At 37.3% G+C, this 13,342-nt stretch overlaps 1 protein-coding gene across 22 annotated transcripts in view; it reads right to left on the bottom strand.

Moving 5' to 3' along the window:
• The window catches only part of NRXN1 (neurexin 1), a 1,068,016-nt gene that overhangs the window by 658,080 nt on the left and 396,594 nt on the right, over positions 1-13,342 (bottom strand). For 10 of the 22 annotated variants that reach the window (XM_057497228.1, XM_057497214.1, XM_057497215.1 and 7 more), the window contains 2 exons: positions 11,348-11,392; positions 10,184-10,345 (listed from right to left, as the gene is read on the bottom strand). In XM_057497228.1, the coding sequence (XP_057353211.1) occupies positions 10,184-10,345; positions 11,348-11,392 (207 nt within the window). The remainder of the gene's footprint in view (positions 1-10,183; positions 10,346-11,347; positions 11,393-13,342) is intronic. The other 12 variants (XM_036925904.2, XM_057497220.1, XM_036925909.2 and 9 more) reach the window with 2 other exon arrangements.

The following is a 13,342-nucleotide window of genomic DNA, read 5'->3' as shown; positions in this document are numbered from 1 at the left end:
GGTTCCTCAAAACACTAAAGATAGAAATACCATATAAACCAGTAATTCCATTTCTAGTAATTTATCCAAAGAAAACAAAATCTCTGATTTGAAAAGATACATGCACCCCTATGTTTATTGCCACATTAATTACAATAGCCAAGATATGGAAGCAACCAAAGTGCTGATCAGTAGATGAATCATAAAGAAGAGGTGGTACATATACACAATGGAATCTTATTCAGCCATTAAAAAGAAAGAAATCTTGCCATTTGCCACAACATGGATGGACCAAGAGGGTATTATGCTAAGTGAAATAATCAGGTGGAGAAAGACAAATATCATATGATTTCACTTATTTGTGAAATCTAAAACCAAAACAAAATGAACAAAATAGCAGTAGACTTATAGATACTGAGAAGTGACTAGTGGTTACCACGGGGGTAGGATTGGGATGGGTGGGTAGAAGGGGCGAGGGCAATAAAGAGGCACAAAAATTCTCAACCATCATGTAAGTTGGTCAGGGGAATGGTAGAACAGCAAGGAGAATACAGCCAATGATTCTGTAACATCTTCCTATGTTGACAGTCACTGTACTAGCTGGGGTGAAGATTTGAGGATATGGGTAACTGTTGGACCACTGTGTTTTTACTTGAAAGTAATGTTAGATTGTGTATCAACTATACCTTATTTAAAAAAAAAAAAGACTGCATTTGGCCCTATAGTTAGACTGTTGGGGGACTGGCCCTGCCTGTGTCCTGGTGGATTATCTGCCCTCCGTGTAATCAGATGAAAAGACCCTGATGTCCATCACAGGAAAGAAGGCCGAGCCCATCTAGGGGCTTGGAGGGAACTGACCTGGGGGAGTTTCCTGAGGTCTCAGCACTTTTTGATACCAAGGCCTGGCTATAAGCCTCAGAGTCACTACTGAGTTACAAAATTGCACATTGTTTTATATTTTAGTATCTCTAAAATCTGGATCTGAGTTGCAGCTGAGGTACATTCTAACTTAGGCTAATTGGCAGTGTTTAGTGATTCATAACATCCTTGTGCATCTTATAGTTAATGATGTCAATAAAATATGGTTGTTGAGATGCTCCAGCTCAGTGATTGTCAAACTTTAATTTGCATATGAAATAACCTGGGAATTTTATTGAAATGTACATTCTGATTTAGCAGATCTGGAGAGAAGCATGAAGATTTGCATCTAACAGTCTCCCATGATATTGATCCTGTGGCTTTACAGACCACAGCTTGTGTAGTAAATCCCTAAGTGGGCTAAGAGTCACTGATGGTCTTCATTTCCTTTTAAAGTACCTAAATTTACAGCTTTTAGTTATATGCTATTATTTAGAAATTGTTCTATATAATTTCTATGTAATTTTATCTAAATCTGTTAATTTGCATAAATGAAGTAATAGCTATTAAATAATAACTAAGGGTAATGATAATGAAGGTTTGATTTCAAACTTTGATGACCACACCTTTTGGCCTTGGGACCTTGGTGAAGAAAATATTATCACATTAGGTCAATTTATTCTCTCAACCAAACATTTAATTCAACTCTGACTACTGGTGGTGCACCTATAACCAGCTACTGTCATCCTACTTTATTTCTTATTTAGAAATTTAGGTTCAGAAAAACATATATATTTGAAGGACATTTCACTTATCATGACTTCGATTAGATGACCTCTGTCAACTTAATTACCTTTCCAGGTACCTCACAGAGCCTCGGGAATAGTGATGCTCATGGAATACAAGTGGCACTAAACTGAACACCCAGAGTCACCAATTTCTCTGTGCACAAAGTATTTACTCAACAAAGATAAAAATCTCCTTTTCCTATTATTGAAAATCACATCCTTCCAAATAATGACAGAATTATTTTCATTTTAAATAATTAATTTGTTTTAAATATGTTTCACTAGTGATGATTCTCCTGAAAAAAAGATCAACTACCACGTGTGGGAATATTTTTCTTCCAAATATAGTACTTGATCCAAAGAACTAAAGACAAAAGTATATTATCTCATAATAGAAATTAAGATGAAATCCAAAGTATTAACTTTGTTTTGGATGGGCTTCAGATTTTTAAAATATGGCTCAAGCTTGGTAAAGTACAAACTCGCATTTACATGCAGCTTTTAATTTTCTTGTTCTTTGTAATATGTTTTCTAATCCTTTGCACCATTTTATCTTTCCTATTCTTTTCCAATTCTGAGAGTGGAACTAATTCATTGTGCTTCAGTTGCATATAATATGTCCATTATAGGGCTGAGCAAAGAGAGAGAAAGAGGATAATTCAGATTACTTTGTCACCTTCCCTTTGGAAGTATTACTGATTTCCTCTGGCAAAATTAATCACAGCTTTGGCTGTATTTCTACAGCAGTTTTTCATGTCTCACTTAAGGAACTTACATTGTAAATTTGGTTTCTTTGTCAGGCTCTCCTTCTAGATTCCTAAATGCATTGTCTTATTATTCTATGTGTCCCCATTGTCTAGTACAAAGTCTGGCACATAGTAGGTATTGATTAATATTGACTCATTGAATGCACATGCGAAAGTATTAATGCACAAGCAAATGGAACCATTTAAACAAGGTAATCTCAGTGTGCACTGAAATTAAGAGGATATGTAGCCTTAGCCATCATTTGTTATGCTTTCTGCTGGGCTAAAAAATGTCATATTCTATAAAATGTATCAAGTCCTGAGAATTAAAATGTCCCTGAACCCCTTACCAAACCATGTTATGCTAGCTGGATATTTGAAAGCACTACAATGTATTATACCAACTGCTGATACAGTTCCAGGCTTTGGGGCATCTGCTGAAAATGATGGGAAATAAAAATCTGTGGGTCCCCTGGAAGGGAGACTGCTGTGTTCAGAAAGCTGAATTTTAGACAAGAACTCACCAGATGCTTTATAGACTAAAGAGCTGAGTTCTACTTCCTTGGGGACCTGAGCAGATGGGACTCCCTGAACCCAATCTCAAAGAGGAGTGTCTATGGCAAAATGCCTGGTTTCTGCCTCAACTGCTTGCTTTCCTTATCCCTAAGGCTACAATGCACAGAAGTTAACTTACTCTTAGCAATGTTTGAAGCCAATACTTTATAGAAATCTGACAAATACTTTCAAATGTGTTTTCTGTGCATCCCTGTTCATTGAGTTGGCTACAGAGTACAGAAATTTATGGTGGGCATATTATCTTATTTATACCCTCAGAGGAGGAACAGCAGGTAGGCTGCTAGAGCTGAGAAGAGGTTAAGGGAGTTAACATGGTACCAGTTAGAACTGTAGGAGGAAAATCCCATTGAAAGCTCTTGTGTAACTGGGCATCTAAGAAATGTTTCCTGTTTCTTTCCCTTTTCTTTACACACCTCCTTTTCTAATACCCTAGCAATCTAGGCTGTGTTTTTATGTTTTATTTCTCCTCAAGGTTCCTATAAAGTTCATTTTATCTAATTTTAGCTTGATAAAAATGTTGAGAATGAGGAAAGAGAAATGAGATTGCGCTATGAGTAGAAGAGCAACGCAGAGCAGCCGTTAAAGGCGAGGATTCTGTGGTCAGACGATTAGGCTCAGATTTTGGCTCTGTTACTTAGTAATTGTTTTCTCCCAGGTCAGTTATCTACCTTCTGTCTCCACGTTCTCATTTGTCAGATAGGGATAGTACTAGTGTGTAACTATTGTCATGATCAGAAAGTTACCTTTGAACCTACAGTGCACAGAATGAAATGATAGTACACCTCCTTGTAATTTAATAATAAAAACTGTACTAAAGATAAAATGCCACAGTCCTCACACACACAAATTGGTTTTATCTCCCATGCTCCCTTGCTGTTAATGTTTGAAATACTGAATATCAAATTACTTCAGACAGTTTCATTAATTTATTTTTTAAATATAAGTTGTTATCTTTGCTGTGCTGCTGATGTCCTCAGGCACAAGCCTGTTGGGTAGCTTGCTGGATATTGTAGATATTATGTAAGAAATAAAAAAAATGCTTATTATTATTACTACTCTAGAATATACAACCACCTTACCCTTTCAGCAATAGCTCTAACTTTTAATACCCTTTTGTATAGTACCTAGTACAAACCTAGGCACAACTAGGTACCACTGAGTTTATACCACTGGCATCTGTTTGGATGATCTCATTCAGGCAATGCACCCTAGCTAACCTGAATACTCAACTTAAGAATGGAAATTCAAGGTCAAGGTCCAACCCCACCATGCATGGCATATGTTCTGCTGAGATCCCAGTCCTCATCTGCATGATGGTGACATTATTATTATTATTATTGTTATTATTACCTCATGTAGGTTCTTGGGAAGACATCCTTAAAAGGAAAGGGGGATTTCTGACTTAAAAGAATATGTGGCCGGCAGTTTTGCAAATGAAAGCAGGTAAGCGTAATTGACCTCTGTTTGCATTTTAGTGCTGACAATTTTTTACAGCAGATGAGTTGAAATACATTTCAGATTTCCCAGATCTGGAAGATATTAGGTAGGGCCTATAGTAAATCAGGTTAACAGCACAAAAGGATTTGTCAAATTCTTTGACATTCCCACAAAATCCTTCTTTTCTCTTTAAAGTTTTAAAAGCAAACTCTCTTCTTGTGTTTTAAGTCAGGTGGAGAAAATTTATATTCTTTCTAGACCAGAACTTCTGCCCAAAACACTGTGGGCCACTTCGTCTCACCTTTAGCTGGACTAAACCAAGTTCTCTTATGAGTCACTAAACCAAGACCCTGCCTTTAGGGAGGCAGCCTTCAGCCAGTGTGTGAATCATGGTGTTATGGGAATTTCTTTGTAATTTGTTGCAGTCTATGATTATGGGGAGCTTAGTAAAACCTAAATTAAAATGGTTAGTTCAGGTGAGGACACTTTACCAAACATAATTAAGGTAGTATTATCCCTAGTTATATAATAATACAGTGAGTAAAAATACATAGGTTTGTAAGGAGAATATCTAGGAAGAAGTGAAATGGGAGTGCAAAGAGCAGTTCTCTTGCTTGAAGAGTGAATATGGCATGTGGACAGGTTAACATAAATCAATTGCAAACGCTACCCGCATATATATGGACTATGACAACATAATAACAGAGGAGATGCAAAAGGTATCTACAGGCAGCATGGACCCCAAAAAGGAAGAGTGTGAGGGAAATGAAACCTGGGGAGCAATGTGTTTAATCATGACTTTGGAGCCCATATGAGTAGGTCCTTCCAACTGAAGAAGTCCTCTCTCCTCGCAAACTGCATGACTCACAGACATTAGTGAAGATTCCCTTCCCTGCTGACATTTCTGCTACATCAGATTTCTCTAACAGATCACAAAGCCTTTTATTTCAAAATTGGAAAAATATAACTTAAAATTCAAACCCTGCCATGGACTTTTGTTCTTACATGTAAAAGACACTTTTCTCTGAGCAATGAGGGAAAGAAGACAGAACACCTGACAATGCACATTTGATGAGCTGGTACTACCACAGAAGAGGGTAAATTGAGAAGCTTTCACAATTTTCTAAAGTTCTCTGTTGTTCAAAAGAAGAAAGATAGGAACTAAGGAATATTTTGCAAGAAGGTAATAGTGTACCTTGTTCCAGTGCTGATACTGGTACATTGTGGAAATTACAACACTGGCCTCTGCAAATGGCAGAGGAGATCTGGCTGATTACAGGTCAGAACCAACTGTTTTTTCACAGTGGGGAAAATGCCTACATAAAGGCTTGCATATTTTTTGAATGTCATCCATCTCCTAGCATCTTCCAAATTTTTAGTGCTGAAAGTTTCTCAGTGTAATTAAAGGCAGCACAGATCTAATTAGGTTGATGAAATTTTCATTAGGGATTTAATTCCCTCTAGCATTTCACTTACTTATTTATTTCTGGAATCCTTCTTTAGGATCATCCTGAGAAACTCTAAGTGGCAGTATTCCAAACTGTCTTACACAGACAGCACAGTCACTCAAGCAACGGATTGTAAAACCTCCAGCAGGTACATACGGCGGAAAACAAACTTCAAATAAAGGAGTCTCGGTGGTTCTATTGAATAGAATTCTTTCCTCTCTCTTCAGTTTCATGTCCCTACTAACAAACTACGTTAAATAATCTTCACTTTGCAGGAGGGAAATAGATGTTTCAAAGCATTTTGGAGGCACAGAGACTCTATGAGGTGCATAGTAGCAGGAGTAAATTTTGAGGCAAGATTAATGAGGGAGTAGCATGGCCTTTCCTTGTAAGGCATTTACTACAGAAGCCCTCATGGTCAAAATCTTGGGGTAGAAACACACATTAGAGAGATTTTCATCTATGAAGATTAAAAAAAAAATCTCTAATGAGCACTTTAGAAATCATTGTGATACTTTTCTACAGAAAAATGCTTTCCAAGTTGTCTAAGGTGAATGGACAGGGCTGTAGGAATCCTCAAATAGACTACAAGCATCTCTCTTGGACACGATGACTTATCTTTCTGCAAGTTCCTACAATTCTCTCTTCAGTTGTGCCAGTCACTGAAAAGCTGCTTGGTAGAAAATTTTAATTTAATTAAAAATGATCAATAACTTTTAAGTAATACATATTTTAGTTTTTATGCAATCTTATCAAAAATGCAAGGAGCATAAACAAATGTTTTGCCAAAGCATGATTAGCACCACATTTGTAAAAATCAGATTTAGAAAGCATCATTTTAAAGAACCTATTATCCTCTAGGAATTTCATAGATGTAGGCTACTTTTTACCTTGACCTTTTCTCAAATTCGTATCCTTGAAAGTCATTTTCAGTGGGCTCAAACATTTCTCCAAGGATTTTTTTTACTTATTTATGATAAAATGTAATTTTTTTACAGTATTTTGATTCCCTTATTAAAAATTCAAAGTACCCTATCATTTTAAACAAAATAATATATGCAGCCTAGGTTAGCTTTTGCCAAATTTTATTGAAGTTATTTTACTTTATTTTGAAATTTGATAATCACTAAAAATAATAATAATAATTAATAATAATTTTCTTAATGAAGGTTGGCTGCTCTATATGTAGGCTGAGTCACATTTCTAATAGGTATTGTCAAATGCCATATTGGGAAAGCCCTCATAGCTTCTAATGAACATTAGATTATGGGTTGTTTCATCATGTTGAATGATTCTTTTATTTAATCTTTAAAGAATGATGTTAATTAGTGAGAGTGGTAGGCCATCTCTAGCTTTGTACCTTGCTGGCTGCTGTTTACAATGAAACAGAGCCAGCCATTCAAATATATTTTATCTGATAATATTTTGCATTCTAATCCTGTTATCCTTCATTGCTCTTGGATGTGTCAATTGACTTCTCTAAGTCTGTTTCCCCATTTCCAAAATAAGGAGATTGGACTTGGAGAATGATTTCCAGGATCTTTCCTATTCTAACACTCCAAAATTTCTTCTGTGACTTCAGACATGCTGCTATTAGTATAGTATATATATTAGTCCTCCCCCAGGACACCATCCTAAGAGGTATTATGTGATAGATTGAAAATAAAAATGTTATAAGCCATAAATGATACCATAATTAAGGTTTCATACAAGAACAGGCTACAGGCAGAAATCCCAAGATATAATGAAGTCTTACGTGGGCTTAGTGTTAAAGAGAGGTGTGGTGAGAATGAACATAGGTATGTTCCTCTTTTTCCAGTAACTCTGCAAAGCTCACTTATCTGATAGAAGGTGGTTTAACCTAAAACCTTTGATATTTTATCACAATTTCATTTTAGTAATAGGAAGAGCCAGGGCATTCTAAACAGATATTCATTCAGACATGAATGGAAACCATGAACCATCCAAAAGCCCTCCAACTAAGCTATACTTGATTTGTAGGCTGATTATGTCTGTATCCTTCCACCATCTAATATGTCAGGAGGACATAAAGTGCAAGAGATGAGAGTTAAGAAAAACTGGTAGTACTTGCTCCAAACACATTCCCCAGGCTATGGAAGAGAGAGATGTAGGAAGTGCCCAGTCAGTAAAGAGGGGTGGTGTCTATTCAAAACCTAGAGAGACAATAGCATGAGTGAATCCTGGCTGTATGGACTCAGTAGCTTCCCATTAAATGTCACCTGGAAGATCACCTGACTTGTGTTTGCTATAGTGCTTTTTGTGTTTTGAAGATGGACTAAAAAGAGATGAGTTCTATGGTGTATTGATTACTCATTAACATTTAAACATTTAAGATATTAATCAGAAACTGCAATTTCAGATGAAGGCAATCCACTTCAGCTTCATACACCAAAAAGTCACCTCGCCCATGCTGAATTGTGAAAGGACAATAAGGCTCAGCTAACATTGGGTGTTTATTGCAGAAAACCTCATGATTTTTATAAAATACAGAAAAGGGTTGTTTAACTAGGTTCTGGTTTCTGCTGGAGATCCTTGGATTCCCTTTCCTTTTCCCAGTCCGTAGAAGGACTTTCTAGAGGTAAAGCAGGACCTAGGGTCTAATGGAAGGTTGGCTTGTTTATAGTGCAATGAAGAAATAGGGTGGGTGGGTGGGGTATTGTTCTGAATCTCCCCCTGTGCCCATCAAGAGAAGGGGGTTTGAAATCAAATTTTGTTTTTGACCATGTTTCACCCCAATGTGAAATACATTCTTGACCCCCATGCCTATCCAAACCATAAACATCTTTCAAGACTCCCACCCCAGAATCTTACTTTTTCTGTGCATCTTCCTTGTCTACTAGATCTCTCACTCACTTTACTTTCTTGGACTCAAATGTGCGTAGTGTAGCTGGGCCCCACAATTTAATACCTTATTGCTCACAATCTATTACACATTTCTAAAAATTGTTTTGGTTTGTAACAAACTTGAGGGTTTAATTTATACAGTCTTCTATGGCAAGGACTCTAACAAACATTTCCATGGGGACACTGAATATTATGGTGGCTAAGAGCAGAAAAGACTGAAATCAGACTTCCTCCATTAAGCTCTAGGCTTTAATATTTGCTAGTGGTGGGGCCTTCTCAATTACTTACTCCAAAACTCAGCTTCCTTTTCTGAAAAATGCAGATAATAAAATTGCTTCCTATAATGTGGAGATAAAGCTCTCAGGATAGCATCAGGCACAAACTAAGCACTCAGGAAATGTCAGTAATATTATTAAAATAATGATAATAATAATAATTACTTTATTATGCCCACAGAGCTTTAAACAATCCTGAATCATACTACATATTTGTAAAGAGTAAAAGTTACTCTCTGAAAGGTAATCAATCCCTCCTACCACAAAGTATGGTTACATTCAGCCTTTCAGAACAGTATCTCCTTGTATTTACTAAAACTACAGCATTTTTAAGTTCCCTTTAGGACTCTTCTGTATACATCTATATATTGAGCAATGTAGCATCCAGTATGTTCACATAAATGCGAGACAGGTTAAAATAACTCAAGCACTGATCATTTTTCACTGATGCTTACCTGAATCAAGTTTATATGATTAGAATAATTTTTTTCTTACAATAAACCAGAGTATTTCACTTCTTACCACAACAACACACATGGCTAATCATTAATAAATTCAAACTTACTGAACATAACATTTTAGAAGTCTACACCATTAAATACTGCAGGAATCTCTGGGTCTGGCAACCAAAAGAAGCTGGGTTGTATCCTAATGAAAATAGGCAGCTTTTATGGAAAAGTATTCATTCAAGTTGAAATTCAAGGGCTTCCTGCTTTTTCTACCCTTGTGCCCCAGTAAGTTCCAATCCTATCAAAAAAGTTACAACAGATAATGACAGCTGAGAATGGAGGATGAAATTACTGATCTCTTTTAACCTGATATTTTCTTCATTTTTCCTGTGATGTTCAAACAAGTTGCCACTGTACACAGTAACACCAAAGGCATTTATGTAGAATTGAGCAAATCATTTAGCTTAACTCTCAACCCAATATTTCTTTGTGCTTTACTTTCTTTTATAGTTAATACCTAATTGCCCATGCAAACCTTAATTGTGAATTAGTTACAGACTACCAAAAAAGAACTTAATTCCTTCAGAATGTTCCATGAGTACCCTCCTCCCCCAATCCTATATAAACAACAGCAGAATACTGCATATAAGGCTGTGTCATTTGATTCCACCAACATCAGGTCATCAGCAAAGGGACTTGGAGTCTGGATCTGAAATGATGAGATCATGAGTTAAGAATGATTCTGGTGACAGTGATATTTACCTCTTTGAGACAGCCCATAAAGTTGTTACTGACTGGTGACCCTGGAAGGTCTGCTGTGCTGGGACTGCCTCCAACATAGAAAAAGTCGTCAGACCCAAGCATGGTATAATCTTCTTGTGTGTAGCCCGTTGTGGTAAGAATCCCATCCACTGATATTGTCACCTAGATAACAAAGCACAGGGAAAGGACACGCTATACTCAGACCTAGATACTGTAATCCTGGGATATGCCTGTTTTGTGTTTTGTTTTGTTTTATTTTTTCATTTTGCTTTTTGCTTTTTTTTCTGTTATTTTTGTTTTTGTTACTTTTAGACCTATGGCGGAACCCATTTTCATGTCTGTTTGAGGTTTATTCTTGGATTCTATTCAACTAGCCCTAAGAGACTAAACTAGTTAGAGAGTTAGCTGATTATTGAACTAGTGTCAGCATCATCCCTACTGCAACTCAAAAGTTACTTAGCAGACACAAAAATGGTGTTAGTAAAATGCTTCCTAGGTTAGTTTTGCTGTTGTACACATTAGTAAAGTTTAGTCGTCTGTTATCAGCTAATCACAACGTGCACCTGGTTAACAGAAAAGGCGCAAGCTATTTCCAGCAACGCCACTATTTGCACTATTGAGCAGCAGTTGTTCAGCATGCAAGTGCCTAAATCCATGCCAGGGGAGGAAGGGCAAAACAACAGTGGAAGCAGCACGCGCCGATGTGCACATGCAGTGGGGCCAGTACAGTTCAGAAAGGAAAGGAGAGAAACAGGGGAGAACCAAAGGAAAACACAACTGCTTTGTGATGACATAAAGATGAGAGGGTGTGGCATCTCCAACATTCCCAAATCAAGTGTGCATGCCATGCATCATGAATGGTTAGAGACTGGCTGAGCTTGCGGTCACTCGGGCCAGCCACCATTTTGTCTTATCCCGTGTTAACCACAGCTGGATGCAAAACGTTCGAAACGTTAACGATGCCCCTACAGGTGAGTTGGAAAACAGAAGTTGACAGGAACAGGTAAAAAATAAGAAGGTCAACAACAGATGAAAAGAAGGAGGTCAAAGTAAGCAGAAGAGTACCAACCGCAGTTCCTCTTTTGTTAATGATGTCTACAGTTAAAAGAAAGAAAGAAAACACACGGCAAACCCAAAATAAGAAACAATTAGAATGATATCTACCGAACAATGTAGTTTGTTTACCATAGCGTGTCCAATGCCTGAGTGCTTTGTGGAGAAGGGGGGAGAAAGGAAATTAAAAACTGTGAACAGAATAACGATCGTTACTTAAAAAATATGATGGTCTCTACCATGTTAGTACATTTTTTGATTCAGGTAACGGTTAGTAGAATGAAACATTCCATGAATGACATGTTAGTTATTAAGCATGTTAGTAACATAGAAAAAGGGCAAAAAAATTTTACAAGAAAAAAGCAGACTAACAAATAGGCCTCCCACAGAAGTAATATTTTTCCTGCCAGTATTGTTCATAACTTGCTACTAGGTAGAAACAGACATATGGCAACGTTCCCTTTGCCTCCCTGAGTATATCTGACAGACATTTAAAAAGTCTAGAAGGGATTCAAAGGCCTAAAGCTCATCAGCTGACCACTGCCGCCTATGACCATAAGTGATTCCCTCCCCCACCCTGGCCCACCCCAACCCCAGAAAATTCATAGGAATCAGTTGGCATTGCCCTACTACTCAATTTTACAGCATACAAGGACTCCTCCTCAACTCCAAAACTTCCTTCGGTCATATTGATGGACTTTAGGGTCACAGTTTACTGCAATGAAACAAAGCAAAGATCCTGACACACAGAATGAGTAGAATGGATTTGTTTTTGATCTGTCCTGCCACACATGCACCCCGGCTGTATAACCACGGTTTCCTCTGTGCTACCAATTTGTAGTATGGTTTGTAACCTGAGCAAAGGCAAATCTAGAAAGTGGGCTCCTCAAGCCCCACCCTTCCTTCTGCACTTCTCTCAAATGAGCCTCCGGTCTCTTGGCGAGAATCTGAGAGAAAAAATAAAAAAGGAAAACCAAAGAGACAGACTTACAGGAAATCTGTGGTCTAAAGCTATACTGATGGTGGGCAACTATCTCCCAAGGCAGGTATGAAGCATGCAGGGCCCCTCCCATGCCAATAAGGCCTCTTAAAGGTCTTTGAGGGTCTCCGGAATCCCTCAGTTCTACTTGTCTGTCTGAGCTAGGTTAAATCTACACTCCCAAAATTCCTTTTTGCTTCTCTACTTCAGATAGTTTAAGCCTCTCAGAAGCAGGAAAGAAAAGGTTAGACTGTTAACAGCTCAGAAAGAAGGGCTGTTTAAGTAAGAGGAAAACCAGAGACAATCCAGTCATTCTGCAACTGTTCAGAGAAACAACAAATATGTTAAGGATATTAGTTTGAGATCAGCATGTACTGCAGAGAAGTTAGTCACTGTCAACACTTAATAAAATGATACAATATAATATCATAAAATTCCAAATAACCAAAACTTAAAATGTTCAATATATAAGGACAATCTACTTACTTTTATCTCTATATAAATAAATTCTGCAATAGTATGTCTCAACTAGAAACATACAGTATATGTGGACCCATAAATTTACTAAAGAATTGATACTTTCTTAATGTATAGACTCTTGCAAGTTTTTTTTTTAAAAAACACAATCAAATAAAAATGGGCACCTAGATAAACTGGCTTCTCCAGAGTCATTGGGGTTCAAATTAAAGTGTGCTAAAAATAAATATACCTTCATAAACAGACTCAAAATTTGTAAACCCCCAAAGTCACTTTTCAGGGACTTGTCCCCATGTCAGAGGTGGAGGAGGCAGTAGGAATTGATACAATCCCAAATCACAAACACACTTTTTTGTTGTTGTTTGTTTTTTTGGTTTCTTTTTGACTACAAAAAAGGAACTGTGATTTAATGACCCCAATGTGCATGCTTCCAAATGATCACCATGAAAACTATAATTTAAAATCAAACAAACAAAAAAATCAAAACACAACAAAATCACACACATCACAGGAAGGGCAGGTCGCAGGGATATCCTTGCAGCCCTCTGGGAAATTGTAATATGTCGCTGTATCAAAATAGCCTTTGGGCCCCAAGAACTTTCTAGATGTGCCCCTGCTCAAGTATGGCAGGAAGATTCATCTCAGAAGAA

The sequence above is a fragment of the Manis pentadactyla genome, chromosome 2 (genome assembly GCF_030020395.1).
Source record: "Manis pentadactyla isolate mManPen7 chromosome 2, mManPen7.hap1, whole genome shotgun sequence".
In the NCBI taxonomy this organism is placed as follows: Eukaryota; Metazoa; Chordata; class Mammalia; order Pholidota; family Manidae; genus Manis; species Manis pentadactyla.
This window is presented reverse-complemented; position numbering and strand designations above follow the sequence as displayed.